The following is a 17,596-nucleotide window of genomic DNA, read 5'->3' on the forward strand; positions in this document are numbered from 1 at the left end:
CACGAATATTTGAGCCCATGGATCCATTATATGTCTATTTTGCAAGCCGGCGAGAAAATGTAGCCATATGGATGACACACGGATACTTTTTGGAGAAAAAATCGCATCCTTGCATTGAATATGGATGACATACGGATCACTGTTTATGAACATTTCTGCGTATCTCGGCCGTAAAAAACGGACTGTATTTTAATACGTTAGGTGTGACTCCGGCCTAAATCTTATATTTCACCTCACTATGTGTCAAAATAGATAAGGGCAAAGCAGGACCAGGTCCCGACTTCAGCGATCATATGATGCTTCTCCCAAAGGGGGCAGAACCAGTTTGGGAGGTGAGTATGGTTATTTTTTTTTTCACCTCTATGGGCCGATTAAAAAGTGGACGTCCCCTTTAATAAAATGATAGGACAGCAATTATTACATGAACTTTGAAAGTAAATGCACCAGCCTCATCAGGATCTATTAAAAATATCCATTTAATAAAGTATACAGTTCGTATTGTGAAATTCAGCACAGTTTCTGTAGAGTAGTGGCTTGTGCGCCATTACTACCTGGAGACTCTCATGATATTGGTCACTTCTACTCAGCTGCAATAGAGTACACCCCTCTAGTGCACTGTTTATGCAGGTAATACAGGAGTGTGTCTACAAGGTGGCCATCCCAAAGAAAGTTTTTAGTAAGAAAAAATGACAAACATTAAAGAATAAAATATCACATTGTTGCACTGCTATATAGTTCTACACATTGAATAAAATAATGTGATATTACAGTATATACATGACACATTTCCTAATGTATTTTTATTCAACTCTGACCCATCGCACAAACTAGAAATATTCCTGCAACAAGGCAAAAGTCATATTTTATCGTGGTAACAGTGGATAGATAACCTGTGCAATGTGATTCCCAGGAGGTTGTAGTGATTCCCTTTGACAATGGGTGTATGTACCTAATAAATTGGTCACTCACAATTTAAATTTACATTGATATATGTAAATACTGGTAGTAATTGATTTTATGGTTGGGAAAACTATAGAGTCAGGAAGATTTACTTTTTTGGACATTGTATCCTGGACATGGATAATGCACCTGAAAATGACTAGTTTTTTTTACCCTAAATATCACTTCTTACACAGGGATGACACAGTTATGGTAACGTAAAACAGACTTTACGCAATTGGGCTAGGTTTGCATTGTCCACAGTTGCTTTCAGTTTGTAAGGGTATGTGCACACGCTGCGGATTTTGCTGCGGATCCGCAGCGGATTTGACGCTGCAGATCCGCAGCAGTTTTCCCAAAGTTTACAGTACCATGTAAACCTATGGGGAAAAAAACGCTGTGCACATGCTGCGGAAAAATCCGCGCGGAAACACAGCGGATTATTTTCCACAGCATGTCAATTCTTTCTGTGGATTCCGCAGCGGTTTTCAACATTCACCAATAGGAAAGTGCAGTTGAAAACCCGCAAAGGAATCCGCAGAAGAAACCGCGATAAAATCCGCTGTGAAAACCGCAGTGGTTTTGCACTGCGGATTTTCCAAATCCGCTGTGGAAAAATCCGCAGCAGAATCCACAACGTGTGCACATACCCTAAGGAGTTTGCCATTGCTGACTTCCAGGCTACAACCAGTGTTACTTTCAAGTCCAACTTGCTAGGAATTGTCTACTTCTGCTTCTCAGCAAGCAAGTTATCAACTTAACTGTTCTTGCTGCTGTTCACACCTTGTATCTGAAATCAGGGCTGCCACTAAGAATTTCGGGGCCCCATACTGGCAAAATTTTCAGGGCCCCCTTGTGACTCCGCCCAGGCTCCACCACCCCTCGAACGTTCTACAGTCCCACCACCCACTCATAGAACAACTCCACATCTGCACCACATCCTCACTAATCACACATTAACAGTTCCCGGCCTCCAAGTGTCAACCCCCCTAGAGACACCAGTAGGGATGATCCATGTTCACACAGTAACCAGACCAGTTATTTTCTGCTGGATCTTTATTCTGTTGTTATCCGGCCCGTCTCATGGATAACATTTCAGGGCACACAATTCTGTGTTCTCTTCACCTTTATCTGACTTCTCCTTCTTTTCAAAAATATGCACTATGGAACCAACGAGAAAAATCATTCCCACGAGAAGAAGTTTGAACATCACCAACACAAGGAGCATAATCAAAGGATTGCTAGGAAGCAAATGATTTTCCAAATCCTAGAACAACACAAACAATGAATACGGAGGAGACTGACTCGTCGGGGCTGACTCGTCGCTTTACCTGGTACAGGTCCTTTTCCTACTGATTTTCCAGCTTATCTCGAGGAGGTCTCCGACCTGAAGATCTGTTGCCCGCGGTGGAGTCCTCTCAGCATGCTCTTTCTCCCAAAGCCTGGTCTGTACCAGCCGATGCAAAGTCTGCAGGCGATGGCAATGTTCTCGAAGGCAGGAAGACAACCCCGTCTGTGGGTAGTCATCTTCTGGATCCAATTCCAACTCGGACCTGCTCCTATTAGATATTTCCAGAAGACAGGCGTCATAAACTGAGCCGGTATAATAACGACTGTACCAGGAGTATAGTCTAGGAAAAATTGCATTCTGTAGACAGGGGCTTTTCCAAGTTTATGGGTATTCTTATAAGACAACAGGGTCAGGGTAAATTAAAGGAGAATATAACACTAGTATTGAGCTCGGGTGCTAACCGAGTATCTTTGGTGTGCTTGAATACTATGTTCGAGTCCCTGCGGCTGCATGTTTCATGGATGTACAATAGTCGCAACACATGCAGGGATTACCTAACTAACAGGAAATCCTTGCATGTGTTGTGGCTGTCAAACAGCCACGAGAACTCGAATATAATATTCGAGCATGCCGAACATACTCAGTTAGCACCCGAGCATGCTCAGATAACACCTTATCCCAGCATGTAAGCTCAACACAGAAATGTGATTTGGCAAAATGTTGGAGAGAGATATCAGAAGATCACATTGGTGAAGTCTAAACGTCAATATGTGTCAGGTTCCAGTGCCATTCCCCTTTAGCAATGCTCATAGATTTCCAATGTATAACTAACCAAGGTCTCTATGCCAATCATTAGCGAGATTCCTAACAGGGTCGGCTAAGGTTTATGTGGGCCCTTTAGAAACAGAGTCCCTCTTTGCTTTTGATTTTTTCCTCCTCGGCCTTCTAAAGGATATTTTATTAGTTTGAACAGTTAATTTGTTATATTTTACATATTTTATTTATTTTTATTTTTGGAAAAAAAAATGTTTCTTTAGATATTTTATTGGTCTCCCTTGTGGACTTGAACTTGTGATAACTTGGTCGTTTGTACAATGCACTGCAATACTATAACATTGCAGTGTACTGTAAAATTACCTTTAGTGTATGCCCATGCCGCTGGATGGACTTCACAGGTATACAAGTATGGCAGACACATGGAACATTGGCACCACTAAATCATACTGTGAAGGGGGCTAGAGGTGACGGATACCGGAAGGGACACTTTTCACTGGTATACAAGTATGGACGACACATGGATCATTGGCACCCCTCAATCGTACTGTCAAAGGGAGCTAGAGGTGATGGATATTGGAAGGTACACTTTCCCCTAATATACAAGTAAGGCCAACACGTGGACCACTGGCTCCCCTCAATCGTACTGAGAAGGGGGAGCTAGAGGTGATGGATTTCAGAAGGAACACTTTCCCCCGGTATACAAATATGGCCGACTCATGGATCATTGGCACTCCTCAGTCGTACTGTCAAAGGGGGCTAGAGGTGATGGATATCGGAAGGAACACTTCCCCTAATATACAAGTATGGCCGACACATGGACCATTGGCACCCCTCAATCGTACTGAGAAGGGGGAGCTAGAGGTGATACTTTCCCCAAGTATACAAGTATGGCTGACTCCTGGACCATTGGCATCCTTCAATCATACTATGAAGGGGGGCTAGAGGTAATGGATGTTGGAAGGGACACTTTCCCCTGGTATACAAGTATGGCCGACACATGGACCATTGGCACCCCTCAATCGTACTGAGAAGGGGGAGCTAGAGGTGATACTTTCCCCAAGTATACAAGTATGGCTGACTCCTGGACCTTTGGCATCCTTCAATCATACTATGAAGGGGGGCTAGAGGTAATGGATGTCGGAAGGGACACTTTCCCCTGGTATACAAGTATGGCCGACACATGGACCATTGGCACCGCTCAATCATACTGTGAAACGGGCTTAGAGGTGATGGATATCAGAAAGGGACACTTTTTTCCCTGGTATACAAGTATGGCCGACACATGGACCATTGGCACCCCTCAATCGTACTGTGAAACAGGGTTAGAGGTGATGGATGTCGGAAGGGACACTTTCCCCTCATTTCTAGAATATTAAATGCTACTGATACGATTCACAGTGACATCCTAGCTAGCATCGATCACAGCAGTTAGACCCCGGTGCAAGGTGTATAACATCACCGGATCCTGCACTATAAATGCATGCATTTACATGTATGGAAAATGTTGCAAATTGAATCCTAGGCAGAGTGGACCCCACAGACACCATGGGACCATGGAATTAGTCAGGTTAGCCATCCCTGATTCCTACTAATGAGATGAACATTAAGACTCTCCCATTCATGTAAGCAAAACTACGTGGTGCCAAATATATTATATAGACCCTTCATTTTTGATCCCCTTCTGAAAACCGATGATGGTTCAAGATCAAGAACTCCATCGATGCAATCTTCTGACATGTATCTATGTATTTCCTCTGTAAATTGTTTCTCATCAGCTGACTACAAAAACATTGTGGAACAATAATGGATTCACAAGTCTCCAGTGGGAAATTATAATTCCCAGCAACCCTGTATTTCTGGATCTCCCTGTTTGCAGAGGAAGAGATCCTGTTAGTAAAGTATTAGATAATTAGTATTTATGCAGAGCCATGTTACAGTAGGATAACCAAAAGTTAGGTAATTTTCTCAGGATTGAAAATAAAATAAATGGATTCTGAGGGCTCGTGCACATGACCGTATTTTTGGTCCAAGCGCAATCCGACAAAACATCGGATCACCCTCTGACCAATAATATTCTATATGGCTGGGCACATTTCATATTTTTCATCGGGCAGAGTCGATCAAAAGAAAAAATCGTAGCATTCCTGAGTTTGATTCGGTATTCAGATTGCCTCCGGTCATGCAAGTCTATGAGCCTTGGGAAAACCTCAGACTGTGCTCAGATCACATCTGACTTCAGTCCGATTTCCACAGACTAACACAATAGAGAAGATGGAGAATTTTTTTTGTCCATCTTCTCATCCGAGAAAATCGGATCACACTATGCTCTCACTCTGATCAGAGTCTGATCAGAGTGTTATTTGCATAATCAACCCAATTCTCTAGAGTGGGAGGACATACACTTGTGTGACCCTTGCCTTATACCCAGTCATTAATATACAAATTGCCACTAAGTGAAATAAAAGTGAATATATTCTAGAATCTTCTAATTCTGTTCTTATAGTAAAAGAGGTGAATTAATATAAGGATGGGCAGAGTGTCTTCTTTATATTTCAATGGCAGAATAAGCAACTGTTAAAAGCCCAAATTCTGTATGGCACCCGAATCTAGGAAACTGTGAGAACATTTCAGCACAATACCCCAGTGTGCATTCAGAATATATTATTCAACTCTTATGTGAGGACCAGCCAGATTCCCTGTGCCGAGGGATTATGTCTGCATACTAAGTGCGAAACATTGTGCTCTATATAAAATGCAAGTATTAGTGGAGTAACTGGTCATCATGACAGGCTCCGCGTAGATTTGGACACCAATTACCTGCTAAATGGGTCCCAGTGTGAATAAAGGAATAAGGACATTTGTGTAAAACCCTTCAGTTCCTTATAAGCACAGACAGAGAAGTATTTGACATGACCCCTTTTGGCTCCTCTCCTTGATGAGGGGAAGAACAGATGGGGAATTGCATATCGAAAAGCAATTTTTCATCAAGACAGCACTTCTGGATGGTGGGGAAGAGATGGGTTAATTTTTGTAATAGTCCAGTCCTGGTAATAGATTCCCTATTAAGAGTGTCTGTTACCATTTCTGCAATTTCTGTATGTTCTCTAGTTTAGACAATGCTAATGGTTACTGTTTTGTGTCTTCTGAGTGGGTCAATGGTGGTAACAAACTTTTAGAAATCTTTGCCGCTACATATGCAAATTAGGCATGCAGAAGTCCTCGACTACTTGACATGCATAGCTTGTCACATTGTTGGCTTCTTGCATATTTTGTTCCCCAGGAAGCACAGCATGGCCTATAAGTCTTCCTATGCCAGCCTCCCTAGCTACTCCCCATCTAAAGCCTCTCACCAAGTCACATGGTCTCCTACTTTACACAGAGAAAGGGCAAAAACTCAGAAACAGTAGTCTGGTAGGTTTGCAGTTGTGCCATACCCCTTCCAATTTTGGATAATGGATTGAACATTGCTCTGTGAGATGTCCAGAGCTTGGGCTATTTTTTTTTTAGACCCTAACCCTGCTCTACTCTTCTCGACAACTTTATTTCTGACCTGTCTGGTGTGTTCCATGCTTTTCATGATACTGTTTGGTCTCCAATGTTCTTAAATAAACCTGAGGCCTTCACAGAACAGCTGTAGCTATACTGAGGATAAATTACACAGAGGTAGACTCAATTCACTAATTATGTGACTTCTGGAGGCAATTAGTTACTCAGAATTTTATATAGGGTTATCAGGCTACAAATGCATGTCACAATTTTCAGATTTATATTTTTTAAATATTTCAAAACCCATGTACCATTTCCTTTATACTTCACAAATACTTTGTGTTGGAATATCACGTAAAGTCCCAATCACATACATTTGTTTGTGGGTGTAACGTGAAAAAATGTGGAAAAGTTCACAGGGTATGAATACTTTTTCGAGGCACTGTAGGTGGCATGAAAACTTTTTGGAAACCAGTTGCCCCTGTAAACCAACTGTGACAGCTGTTAGTTTTGCTTACAGAACTGAGGCAGTTTTCATGTTCATTTTATAGGGAAGAAAATAGTGACAGACTCTCTTAGGCACCATTGGCAATCAGTTGAATGGTGATGGAACACATTAAGAGAGTGGTTATGGACAACGTTAGCAAAATAGAGGTTAATGAAGTAGTTTATATAGACGAGTTGGGAACTAATGACCTGATGGAGCTTTATTTTTAATGAATTCAGGCTCAGCCTGACTTGATGATGGTGAGATAATTAAATTGGTTGGCCTTGTGCACCAAAGATAAAGTATAGAGCGCGTCTAGATGTTCTGCTTATGTCACGAACTTCAAGAACTTCCTATCAGTGTTTATTATGTATGTAGAAGTGTCAGGATGTCTGTAGTATACGAGCCAGGTATAGAGTATTATGTGTCCTTACTTTCCTTACTTTAAGACAGTGTTCCCCAACTCCGCAATTATCACCGGTGCAATACTATGGAAATCCTGAAAACATGACCTGTTGGTGGCTCTTGAGGACCGGAGTTGGGAAACACTGCTTTAAGGGTATGTGCACACAACATCTTTTTCAGGTGATCCGCTCTGAAACCTGCCTGAAAAATTGTCCTAAAACTGGTCAAAAGATTGGGCATCTGCATTTTTACATCAAAACGACTCGTATTCACATGTTCAGTCTTTTGATCTTTGTTCAGGTTTCAAAAGACTTGACCTTACCATTCTCCAGGTATCTTACACTTGTAAAACGCCACAAACTAAATGAAAAAGTCTACAGAGATGCCAAAAAGACAGATGGAAGGCACCTGGTGTTTTTTGTAGTGTCCTTCAAAAAAGCAGCAAAAAGTGCCAAAGTTTCTTGCTTAAAAAAACTCGGTGTGCACATACCCTAACTGTATTATCTCGTGCCTACTTTATTTGTGGTGGTTCTCCACCAGGGTGCTCTGATCCGTAACGTGTCCATCTAATTAGTATTTTCTGATGTTGTCTAAGCTTTGAGCTAAAAAAGCCCAGAATATTGATTCAGAATATTGGATTATTCTTTTACATCCATTTCACATTCTTGACTGTGAAAGCCTTAGCGGAATCCAAATGCAATTTGCGGCTGTAAAATGTCCCGTATTATTCCACATGTATACCCGCAGTGACTGCAGCTAGGGGATTCCGCAAATATGTCATTGTCAGAAATAAGATGTCAGATATATTGCCGCTCTGAGATGAGGGATTTTCTCCATCTGTCATTGTTACAGCCTGGACAGTGTCACTCTCCCCGAGAACAACCTGTCCATACATAGACGCAGACATGCATTATTCAGGATGTACCCCACACCGTAAATGTAAGAGGTGCAATGTTTCTCCTTCAGTTTGTCAGGGATTACACGCAATATAAAACGTCAGTGACAATTAATCGTGTAACGTTTTCCCTTTTATTTATTGCCAAGGACAATTTGATAAAGAGGAAAAGCAAAAGTGGAGCTCAACTATTGGATTTTAATATGTGTCTGTCAATGGTTTTGGATGCCCCAACAGATACGTTATGGATGTCCCAACAGATACATGATAAAACGCTATTTACCTGCAGATAGATTGGTAATCTGCAGGTAAATAGCGGTTACATCATGTTTTACTGGAAGTGCAGCTACAGGGAGAAAATAAAGTTCTATTCTACCTTCAGCTGCCTTCTACTAGCCATCAGGGTGCCTCCGGGAGCTGTAAAAGTCACTGCTCATTACACAGTGAGTGTACTGTTTTCACTCCCCTTCCACCTTGATTGACAGACAGCTCTGCAGTATGTGTGCGTACAGCAGACTGTCAGTCAAGATGCAGGGGAGTGATTACAACACAGTGTAGTGAGCCATGACCATAACAGTTCCTTGCACCACCCCAAGGACTGGAAGCAAGCGGCTGAAGGGAAAATGTAACTTAATATTCTCCCTGTAGCCGCACTTCCAGTAAAAAGAATAAAATGCTATTTTCCTTCAGATTACCAATACATGACAGGTTCCCTTTAAAGCTAGCCTTAGCTGTGACAATGCATCTCATGGTATGGTGTGCTCAACCTTTGTTCTGATATCTGGAGGAATGACATTTTTGTTCCCCTTGGCATCTCCCCTTCTTAGTGCAGCGCCCCAGAGTCCTGGTCGTTGCAGTACTGTGGCTCCGCCACTATGGGGAGCCATGGTGCGTCCGATGGCACTGAAGGAGTTCATCTGATCAGGTATCACAGACACCAATACATTTCACAGCCGGGCCTCCGGGGGGAGCTAAGGGTTCTATTCATTAGGCCACTCCCCACCATAGTGGGTAAACTGGGGGTCAGGCAGGAAGTTAGATCAGAAAGCTGACTGGATTGGACGAAGCAACACCTAGTGGCAGAGGGTGTTGTGGAGGAAGAGACAGTAGGGTCTCTGTCAGGGGTGGGATCCTGACAGAGGCTTGGCATTGGAAAGAACGTAACGGGTCGGCGCCAGCTCCGGGAAGCGGCGGGGCCCAAGAAAGGACTAGAAGCGAGATAGATTGTGCTGAGTGAGAAACGAGATCAAGCGATAGGAGAATTCCAGTAGGGGTCGTGCTGTAAGACCGGAGCAACACCCTACTGAGGCGTACTACCGGTGGCTGGAACGCCGAGGGAGTATTATAACATTCAGCTTCAAGCAATACTCTAAACAGCGGCAGGACAGTCAGTTTAAGGCGGGCTGTCTAACACATATCACCTATGAAGTCTTGGGAGGCAATTGCGGGAGAGGGGCGTCTCTAGGGTCCCGGAAGAACTCCAGGCCTACCCGACAAACGGGTGCCGTTCTAACTGTAACATCAGGAAGGGACGGACGATTAGAAGAACATCATTTAATCGAGTTGTGAGGGAACTTAAGAAACAGACACAACAGTTGTGGGGTACTTTCCGTAAGCACAGCAGGGAAGGACTACAACACATAGCGCTAAGAAGGAAGGCACCGATTTCCACCTGTGAAGAAAACTCTGGAGGTGCCATTGGACCGGCCGGACTTGCGCAGCTTGGTGAACCGTATTCTGGACTGAGGACTCAGAGATCTCCAGTAAAGAGGTAAAGAGACTGCAACCTGGTGTCCTCGTTATTTACCGCGACCTGCACCCCACAACTGCACCGTTACAACACCACTTACTGCACCGGACGTCCCCCACTGACAGACAGGGCCACGGACCGGGTCTAGCCACCGTGACAACTCCAGGACTGAGACCCAGAGGCCCGGCTCCGGGTACCCCTCGGCCCTGCGGCGGTGTGGGGGCGCTCCAACTTGGCGTCACGAACAGGATCTACTTAAGCCTGAAGAATCAGGTCATGTGTGCCTTGGAACTGTGATTTATCGTGCTTTGACTGTGCTTTATTACAAAGACTGTGTGCTGTGCCATTTGCCGCCAAAAATCCGCCGCCATTACAGCGCTGAGGAGAGCGCAGGAAGAGAAGAGGGGCGTGAGGTGGGCGTAGACAAGCTGGAGAGCGCGAACAACAATGGCCGCCCAGTCCAAATATTTCTGTGTCCTGAGGACGTGTCCGTCAACAGCTGAGGTCCGCCTCCTGATCCTGTTTGGAGGGTGGAGACCATGGAGACGGGGCCGCCCACGAAAGAGACCGCGGGAAGGAGACGCGGGAGAAGAGACAAAGATGGCAGCGCCAGAAGCCCCGCACGAGAAAGATCGGGCGCGGAGAGAGGTTGGGCAGCCCGATGTAGCCCGGGGTACGCCGTCACCGTGGGAGCTGACCCTTGCCGGGCCAACGGTGGGCCGACCTCCCCGGCCGCCGTCGGAAGAAAGCATGACCGCGGCAGAGGCCCGGCAGATTGCTGCCCGCCTGGAGGCCGACGCCCGCGTGATTGCTAGGCTGGGCCAGCCCACAGAGATCTGCCTGGTTCCAGTGCCCCCTGCTTCTCCCAACCTGGCCGCGGCTGAAGGTGCGCCGCAGGCATCAGGCCTAAAGATCACGCCTGAGGCCGAACACCTGCGGCACTTGATGGCTGCATGGCGAACCCGACCTCGGCCGGCCGTGCAGGTGGACCTGACCCCCACCGCGGAGGTTCCCTCATCCCACTGGGGGGTCGTGATTTCTTTTAACCCCCAATATGGACGCGGGGTTATCCAGGAAATCGGGGAGCCGCTACAAATCCACGTGGATCGGGAAGAGGTGGAGCCCTGCAGCGGAAGATTCCCCCGCGACCTGGAACCCGGTGACGCGGTGACCTACACCAGATGGAGGACGGCTACGGGAGAGGCTGGCTGGGTAGCGCGGGGCGTGCAGCGATGTACTGCCTTCCAGGCTGCTGCCGGAACACCAGAGGAAGATGATCCCGTGGGGAAAGCAGCAGAGCCCGGCCCCACGGAACCTCGAGAAGCCCGGTCTCGCTGTGCCCCGGAGGGACGTGTGCGTCTGCCAGTGAGAAGGGCCTCCCGGCGAGGGATTTTATCGCTGCTGGGACCGGAACCGCGTCCTGGCTCGCCAGTGCGACCCGTTGGCCTGGTGAGCCCGGATAGGAGACCACCTTCCGCTTCACCACAGTAAGATTTTATTGTTTTTCTTATCTGTAAATAGTTACTGTACTGCTGCTATAACCCTTCCAGGGTTAAACCCTTTTTTTTTTATGGATCCCTTTGTTGACCCGGGATCCCTATTGTTTGTTTTTGTTACCAAAAGTTTTGCACAAGTTTTAAAAACTGCTGAATCATGAACAGTGCATGATCCGAACTCTTTTGTATATAGTTTGCACCTTATTAAAGGCGCTCCCTACTGGTTTTACTTAAACAAGGACTCTTTGCGAAGATACCGCACTGGAACCTTTGATGAGTATGGACTGGTAGCTTGAGAAGATGTGCTACCTCACAGAGATTTGGTCCCCTCTTAAAGGGGATGTTCATTTGTTGCACGTAAATGGTGATATTGCTTTAAGATCGGTAGCAATAATGTCAATGGAAGAAAATGATGATAATATTTACATGTAAAAGTTATATGTATGCCATTAGTTAATTGTAAAGGAATGCTGATAATGTTCTCTGAAAGAAAAAAAAAAGTAAGTAATGAGAAAGTTTAATGTTGTGAAAAGAAGATAGTTGATAATGTTGATAAGAAAAGGGGGGGGGGATAGAAGGTAAACCCTGCGTTCCCCATCGAAAGTTAGTAATGTGTTACTAAGGACAGAAAGTGAACCCGTAAGGGTTAGTGGGTGAGTCCTTATAGGAGCCAAGTAGAGCCGGCTCGGTGTTCTCAAACTGAAAGAAAAGTTATGTTCTATACTGTGTATAGTAGTTGAAAAGGCAGTAGGCCCTGGCTGAACGGGGCGGTCCTGTAACAGAAGGGAGAGGCAGTAGGTCTGGTGCCGATAGGACAGGCGGTCCTGCAGATCCAAAGTAGGAGAATGAAAAAGTTAAAAATTCCTTGTAATGTGATTATAGGAAGGTCTTTAGCGGACTAAGAGTGTATATCCTTAAAGGCAAAGTTAAATTATTGGTTAATAATGTTTGCACTTAGTAGAATACCCGGTTGGGTAAGAAAAGTTAATTATAGCATGTTGCTATGATATTTTTGCCATGTTTGTAACGTTCAAGTGTCCTTACCTCCCATAAAGGGAAGCCTGTTCAAGTATACTTATTGTCATTGCACTCAACAAAATTGTATGTCTTTTTGCTAACTTGTATTGTTGTTTTCTTCCCAGTCCCGGAGTACTGTGTTTAACCAGGGGGGAGTGCAGCGCCCCAGAGTCCTGGTCGTTGCAGTACTGTGGCTCCGCCACTATGGGGAGCCATGGTGCGTCCGATGGCACTGAAGGAGTTCATCTGATCAGGTATCACAGACACCAATACATTTCACAGCCGGGCCTCCGGGGGGAGCTAAGGGTTCTATTCATTAGGCCACTCCCCACCATAGTGGGTAAACTGGGGGTCAGGCAGGAAGTTAGATCAGAAAGCTGACTGGATTGGACGAAGCAACACCTAGTGGCAGAGGGTGTTGTGGAGGAAGAGACAGTAGGGTCTCTGTCAGGGGTGGGATCCTGACAGAGGCTTGGCATTGGAAAGAACGTAACGGGTCCGCGCCAGCTCCGGGAAGCGGCGGGGCCCAAGAAAGGACTAGAAGCGAGATAGATTGTGCTGAGTGAGAAACGAGATCAAGCGATAGGAGAATTCCAGTAGGGGTCGTGCTGTAAGACCGGAGCAACACCCTACTGAGGCGCACTACCGGTGGCCGGAACACCGAGGGAGTATTATAACATTCAGCTTCAAGCAATACTCTAAACAGCGGCAGGACAGTCAGTTTAAGGCGGGCTGTCTAACACATATCACCTATGAAGTCTTGGGAGGCAATTGCGGGAGAGGGGCGTCTCTAGGGTCCCGGAAGAACTCCAGGCCTACCCGACAAACGGGTGCCGTTCTAACTGTAACATCAGGAAGGGACGGACGATTAGAAGAACATCATTTAATCGAGTTGTGAGGGAACTTAAGAAACAGACACAACAGTTGTGGGGTACTTTCCGTAAGCACAGCAGGGAAGGACTACAACACATAGCGCTAAGAAGGAAGGCACCGATTTCCACCTGTGAAGAGAACTCTGGAGGTGCCATTGGACCGGCCGGACTTGCGCAGCTTGGTGAACCGTATTCTGGACTGAGGACTCAGAGATCTCCAGTAAAGAGGTAAAGAGACTGCAACCTGGTGTCCTCGTTATTTACCGCGACCTGCACCCCACAACTGCACCGTTACAACACCACTTACTGCACCGGACGTCCCCCACTGACAGACAGGGCCACGGACCAGGTCTAGCCACCGTGACAACTCCAGGACTGAGACCCAGAGGCCCGGCTCCGGGTACCCCTCGGCCCTGCGGCGGTGTGGGGGCGCTCCATTAGTTTTTTTCTTTCCTTTGGCTCGACGCTAGGAATTTAGGCTAGACCAAATGGACTTGTGTCTTTTCCAGCCATATCAAATATGTAACTATAGAACCCAAAATAAAATCATCAATAATTGTTTTGTCCATTATAACATTATAGTCAAATACTATCAACACGTCTCCAAAAGACCATCCATCTCATTGAGGAGACCACCCTTTTTGTAGAGCATATTTCCTATGACAGAGTTTTTTGTTCCATCCTATTTGATGTACATCAGCTATCTCTAATTAGAGGATCATTCACCTACAAGACCTTTTATAATGCAACCTTGAGTGGTTGTCTCAAAAAGATGTTGCCCTGCATGCAATCATTTCAATCGTCAAGAGCTTTTATTGAACTATTTTTATCATGTTGATTGATCGTAAAAAAGAAATTGTATGAAATTGTAAAGACATGGCTGCTTGATTCCTTACAGGAACATCACTACACCTATTGGCTATGTCCAATTTTGCACGTCGCCTCTGTATAATGGAAAGTAGATGCACATTTGCGTTGTGGTAGTCCCTGGTAAGACTCATTTTTTAACTGGCCATGGTCTCAATCAGATCTGTTTCTGTAAGGAAGTAACCACATTTCTTTATTCCATAGAACACATAGTCAAACAACTCATAAATGATTGATAAATATAGGATAGAGAAATAAATTATAGATTGACATTGAAAGATGATGATTACCAATATTTTGTTGCTATAACCAATATTTTTATGTTTTTTTTATAGGTGATCCAACTTTCCCTTGGCCCTCTCTTCCCTTTTTTCTCCACCATGTATTTAGTCCTTTTTTCCCTGCTGCTCTTCCCTTCAATACTTGGTGCTTCTACTCCTTCTCCAAATGATTCTACCTGTGCACCAACCCAAAATGAAGTGTGCACAGATGGCGTCTTACTGCCTGCATGGCTACCACATCCTCCATCCACTGGGGATCGTGCAGCACGTGCCATTGTCTACTTTGTGGCGCTTGTCTACATGTTCTTGGGAATGTCCATCATAGCTGACCGGTTTATGGCATCTATTGAGGTCATCACTTCTCAAGAACGTCAAATTACATTTCGAAGGCCAAACGGAGAGGTGACAGTGACAAGTGTGCGCCTGTGGAATGAAACTGTTTCAAACCTTACCCTGATGGCACTGGGCTCATCGGCTCCTGAGATTTTGCTTTCCATCATTGAGGTGGTCGGAAGAGGCTTTGAAGCAGGGGACATGGGCCCCAGCACTATCGTTGGCTCAGCTGCTTTCAACATGTTTGTGATTATCGGTATTTGTGTTGCGGTAGTCCCTGATGGAGAGACTCGCCGCATCCGGCACCCACGCGTCTTTGCAGTGACTGCATTTTGGAGTGTCTTTGCTTATGTTTGGCTTTTCCTAATTTTGTCGTGGTCCTCTCCTGGAGAAGTGGAGGTGTGGGAGGCACTACTGACGTTCTTCTTTTTCCCGGTGTGTGTTCTACAGGCCTGGCTGGCAGACAGACGTTTGTTGTTTTACCGTTACGCAGGACGAGGTAAAGGTCGAGCAAAGTATAGAGCTGGCAAAAGTCGAGGTGTTTTGGTTGGTGCAGAAGATGCAGGTGGACAAGAAGATGGAGGGGAAATGAGGATGGCTAGTGGTGAAAGAGGTGAAGATTTTGAAGAAGAAGAGGAAGAAGAACGAAGAGATATGGCCAGGGTATTTAAAGATATGCGCCAACGTTATCCTGGAAAAGACATGGAACAACTTATGGAGTTAGCAAATTACCAGGCCCTTGTGCAACAGCAAAAAAGCAGAGCATTTTATAGGATCCAGGCTACTAGGATGATGATTGGAGCTGGGAATGTACTAAAGAAACATGCAGCAGATCAGGCAAGAAGGGCTTTGACAGATGATAATAACAAAGACGGAGAGGGGGGAGGTAGAGGAGAGGAAGAGGAACCCTGGACGGAAGTAGAATTTGAACACACACACTACCAATGCTTTGAAAATTGTGGAACCGTTAGTGTGTGGGTATTGTGTAAGAGGGCAGAAGGCGAAGGGTCAGTCCAGGTAGACTATAGGACTGAGGATGGAACAGCCAATGCTGGCTCAGACTATGAGCTGGCAGAAGGAACTCTTATTTTTCAGCCTGGAGAAGGCAAGAAGGAGCTTCGGCTCGGCATAATTGATGATGATGTTTTTGAGGAAGATGAGCATTTCTATGTGCAATTAAGCAACCCACGCAGAGCGCGAGGCGTGAGGGATGGACCTGGACGAGTAAGGCTGGGGACAGGGAGGAGAGCCACAGTGACTATATTCGATGATGATCATGCAGGGATCTTTAGCTTCGAGTCAGGCAGCATGAGAGTGAGCGAAAGTGTAGGTACTATGAGGGCCAAAGTGGTAAGGGGGTCTGGTGCAAGGGGAAAAGTTGTAATACCTTATAGAACTAGTGAGGGAACTGCAAAAGCTGGAGAAGACTACCTAGAAGTTGCTGGCAAAGTGGAATTCCAGAATGATGAGACCTCGTGAGTATTGAAAGTCTATATTTTGTGCCTATATAAAATGGCATGTTGCAGCAAATTGTGGAAAATTGGTTGAGTCAGGCAATGCACTCCTGGCAATACATGCAAACATTGCAGCCCATTCTTCACAGTTTTCATTAAATATAAATAAAGTGAATGTATTGATGTGTATGGTGAGCTACATTATGTATTTCTCATACAAACAGCAGGGTAGACTATCAGAAAACCTACAGTATGTATTTAACAATTGTATATTTAAAGGGAATCTGTCAGCAGTTTTTTTTTCTATCTCATCAGAGAGCAGCACAGGGAAGGGAAAGAGACCCTCATTCCAGTGATGTATTACTTAGTTTACTGAATGCTGCAGTTGTGTTACAATCAGAGTTTTATCTGCTGTAGATGTAACAGAGCTCAGAAAGCTGAGCCCGCCTACACCATGCATTGGCAGCTTTCTATGTACATTGTATATTGATAATAAGATGCTAATCAGTGCTGGGGTCCGGAGTTAGACCAGTAGGCATGGGGGCAGTTAATCCCGTAGTGATCATCTCCTGCTGATAAAACACTGATACTATTGAAACAACAGCATACAGCGTAATGAGAGGCACATTTCTGAAATCAGTATCTCAACCCCTACCTCAAGCTGTCCTCAGATTACATATCAAAATCCTGCTGACAGATTCCCCTTTAATATACTAAATTATTATTTAGAATTTAATGAATCTGTTTTTACAAGATGTGATAATGGCTGAAAGTGTAGATTAATTTAAGAAAGGGGCAGACATCTTCCTTAACCCCTTCACAACCTATGACATAAGTTTACATTTTCTCCCGTTACCCTTGTGAAAATGCAAAATTTGGGGCTAAAGCAACATTTTTGTGGGAAAAAGTAAAATTTTTATTTTTTCCTTACAAATTGCTTTAATTCCATTGAAGCACCTGAAGAGTTGATAAACTTACTGAATGTGTTTTCGAGCACTTTGAGAGATGCAGTTTTTAAAATGTTGTCACTTTAGGGTATTTTCTGACATATAAGCCCCTCAAAGCCTCTTCAAATGGTCTTGTAAATTTTGTTGGAAAAAACAAAAAAACGTAATGAACTTTTAGCCCTTCTAACGTCCTAACAAAAAAAATAAATCTTCCAAAAATTATGCTGATCTAAAGTAAACATGTGGGAAATGTTATTTATTAACTATTTTGTGTGATATAACTCTCTCTTTTAAAGCCA

General features: G+C 44.7%; 1 protein-coding gene across 5 annotated transcripts in view; it reads left to right on the forward strand.

Moving 5' to 3' along the window:
- LOC143806742 (sodium/calcium exchanger 1-like) overlaps positions 1 to 17,596 on the forward strand; it is a 141,498-nt gene that overhangs the window by 24,157 nt on the left and 99,745 nt on the right. For 4 of the 5 annotated variants that reach the window (XM_077287584.1, XM_077287586.1, XM_077287583.1 and 1 more), the window contains exon 2: positions 14,618 to 16,371. The exons of the other annotated variant lie outside the window; for it this stretch is intronic. In XM_077287584.1, the coding sequence (XP_077143699.1) occupies positions 14,663 to 16,371 (1,709 nt within the window). In that variant the 5' untranslated portion in view covers positions 14,618 to 14,662. The remainder of the gene's footprint in view (positions 1 to 14,617; positions 16,372 to 17,596) is intronic. 5 annotated transcript variants of the gene reach the window in all.

This window comes from Ranitomeya variabilis, chromosome 2, assembly GCF_051348905.1.
Source record: "Ranitomeya variabilis isolate aRanVar5 chromosome 2, aRanVar5.hap1, whole genome shotgun sequence".
NCBI classification, from domain to species: Eukaryota; Metazoa; Chordata; class Amphibia; order Anura; family Dendrobatidae; genus Ranitomeya; species Ranitomeya variabilis.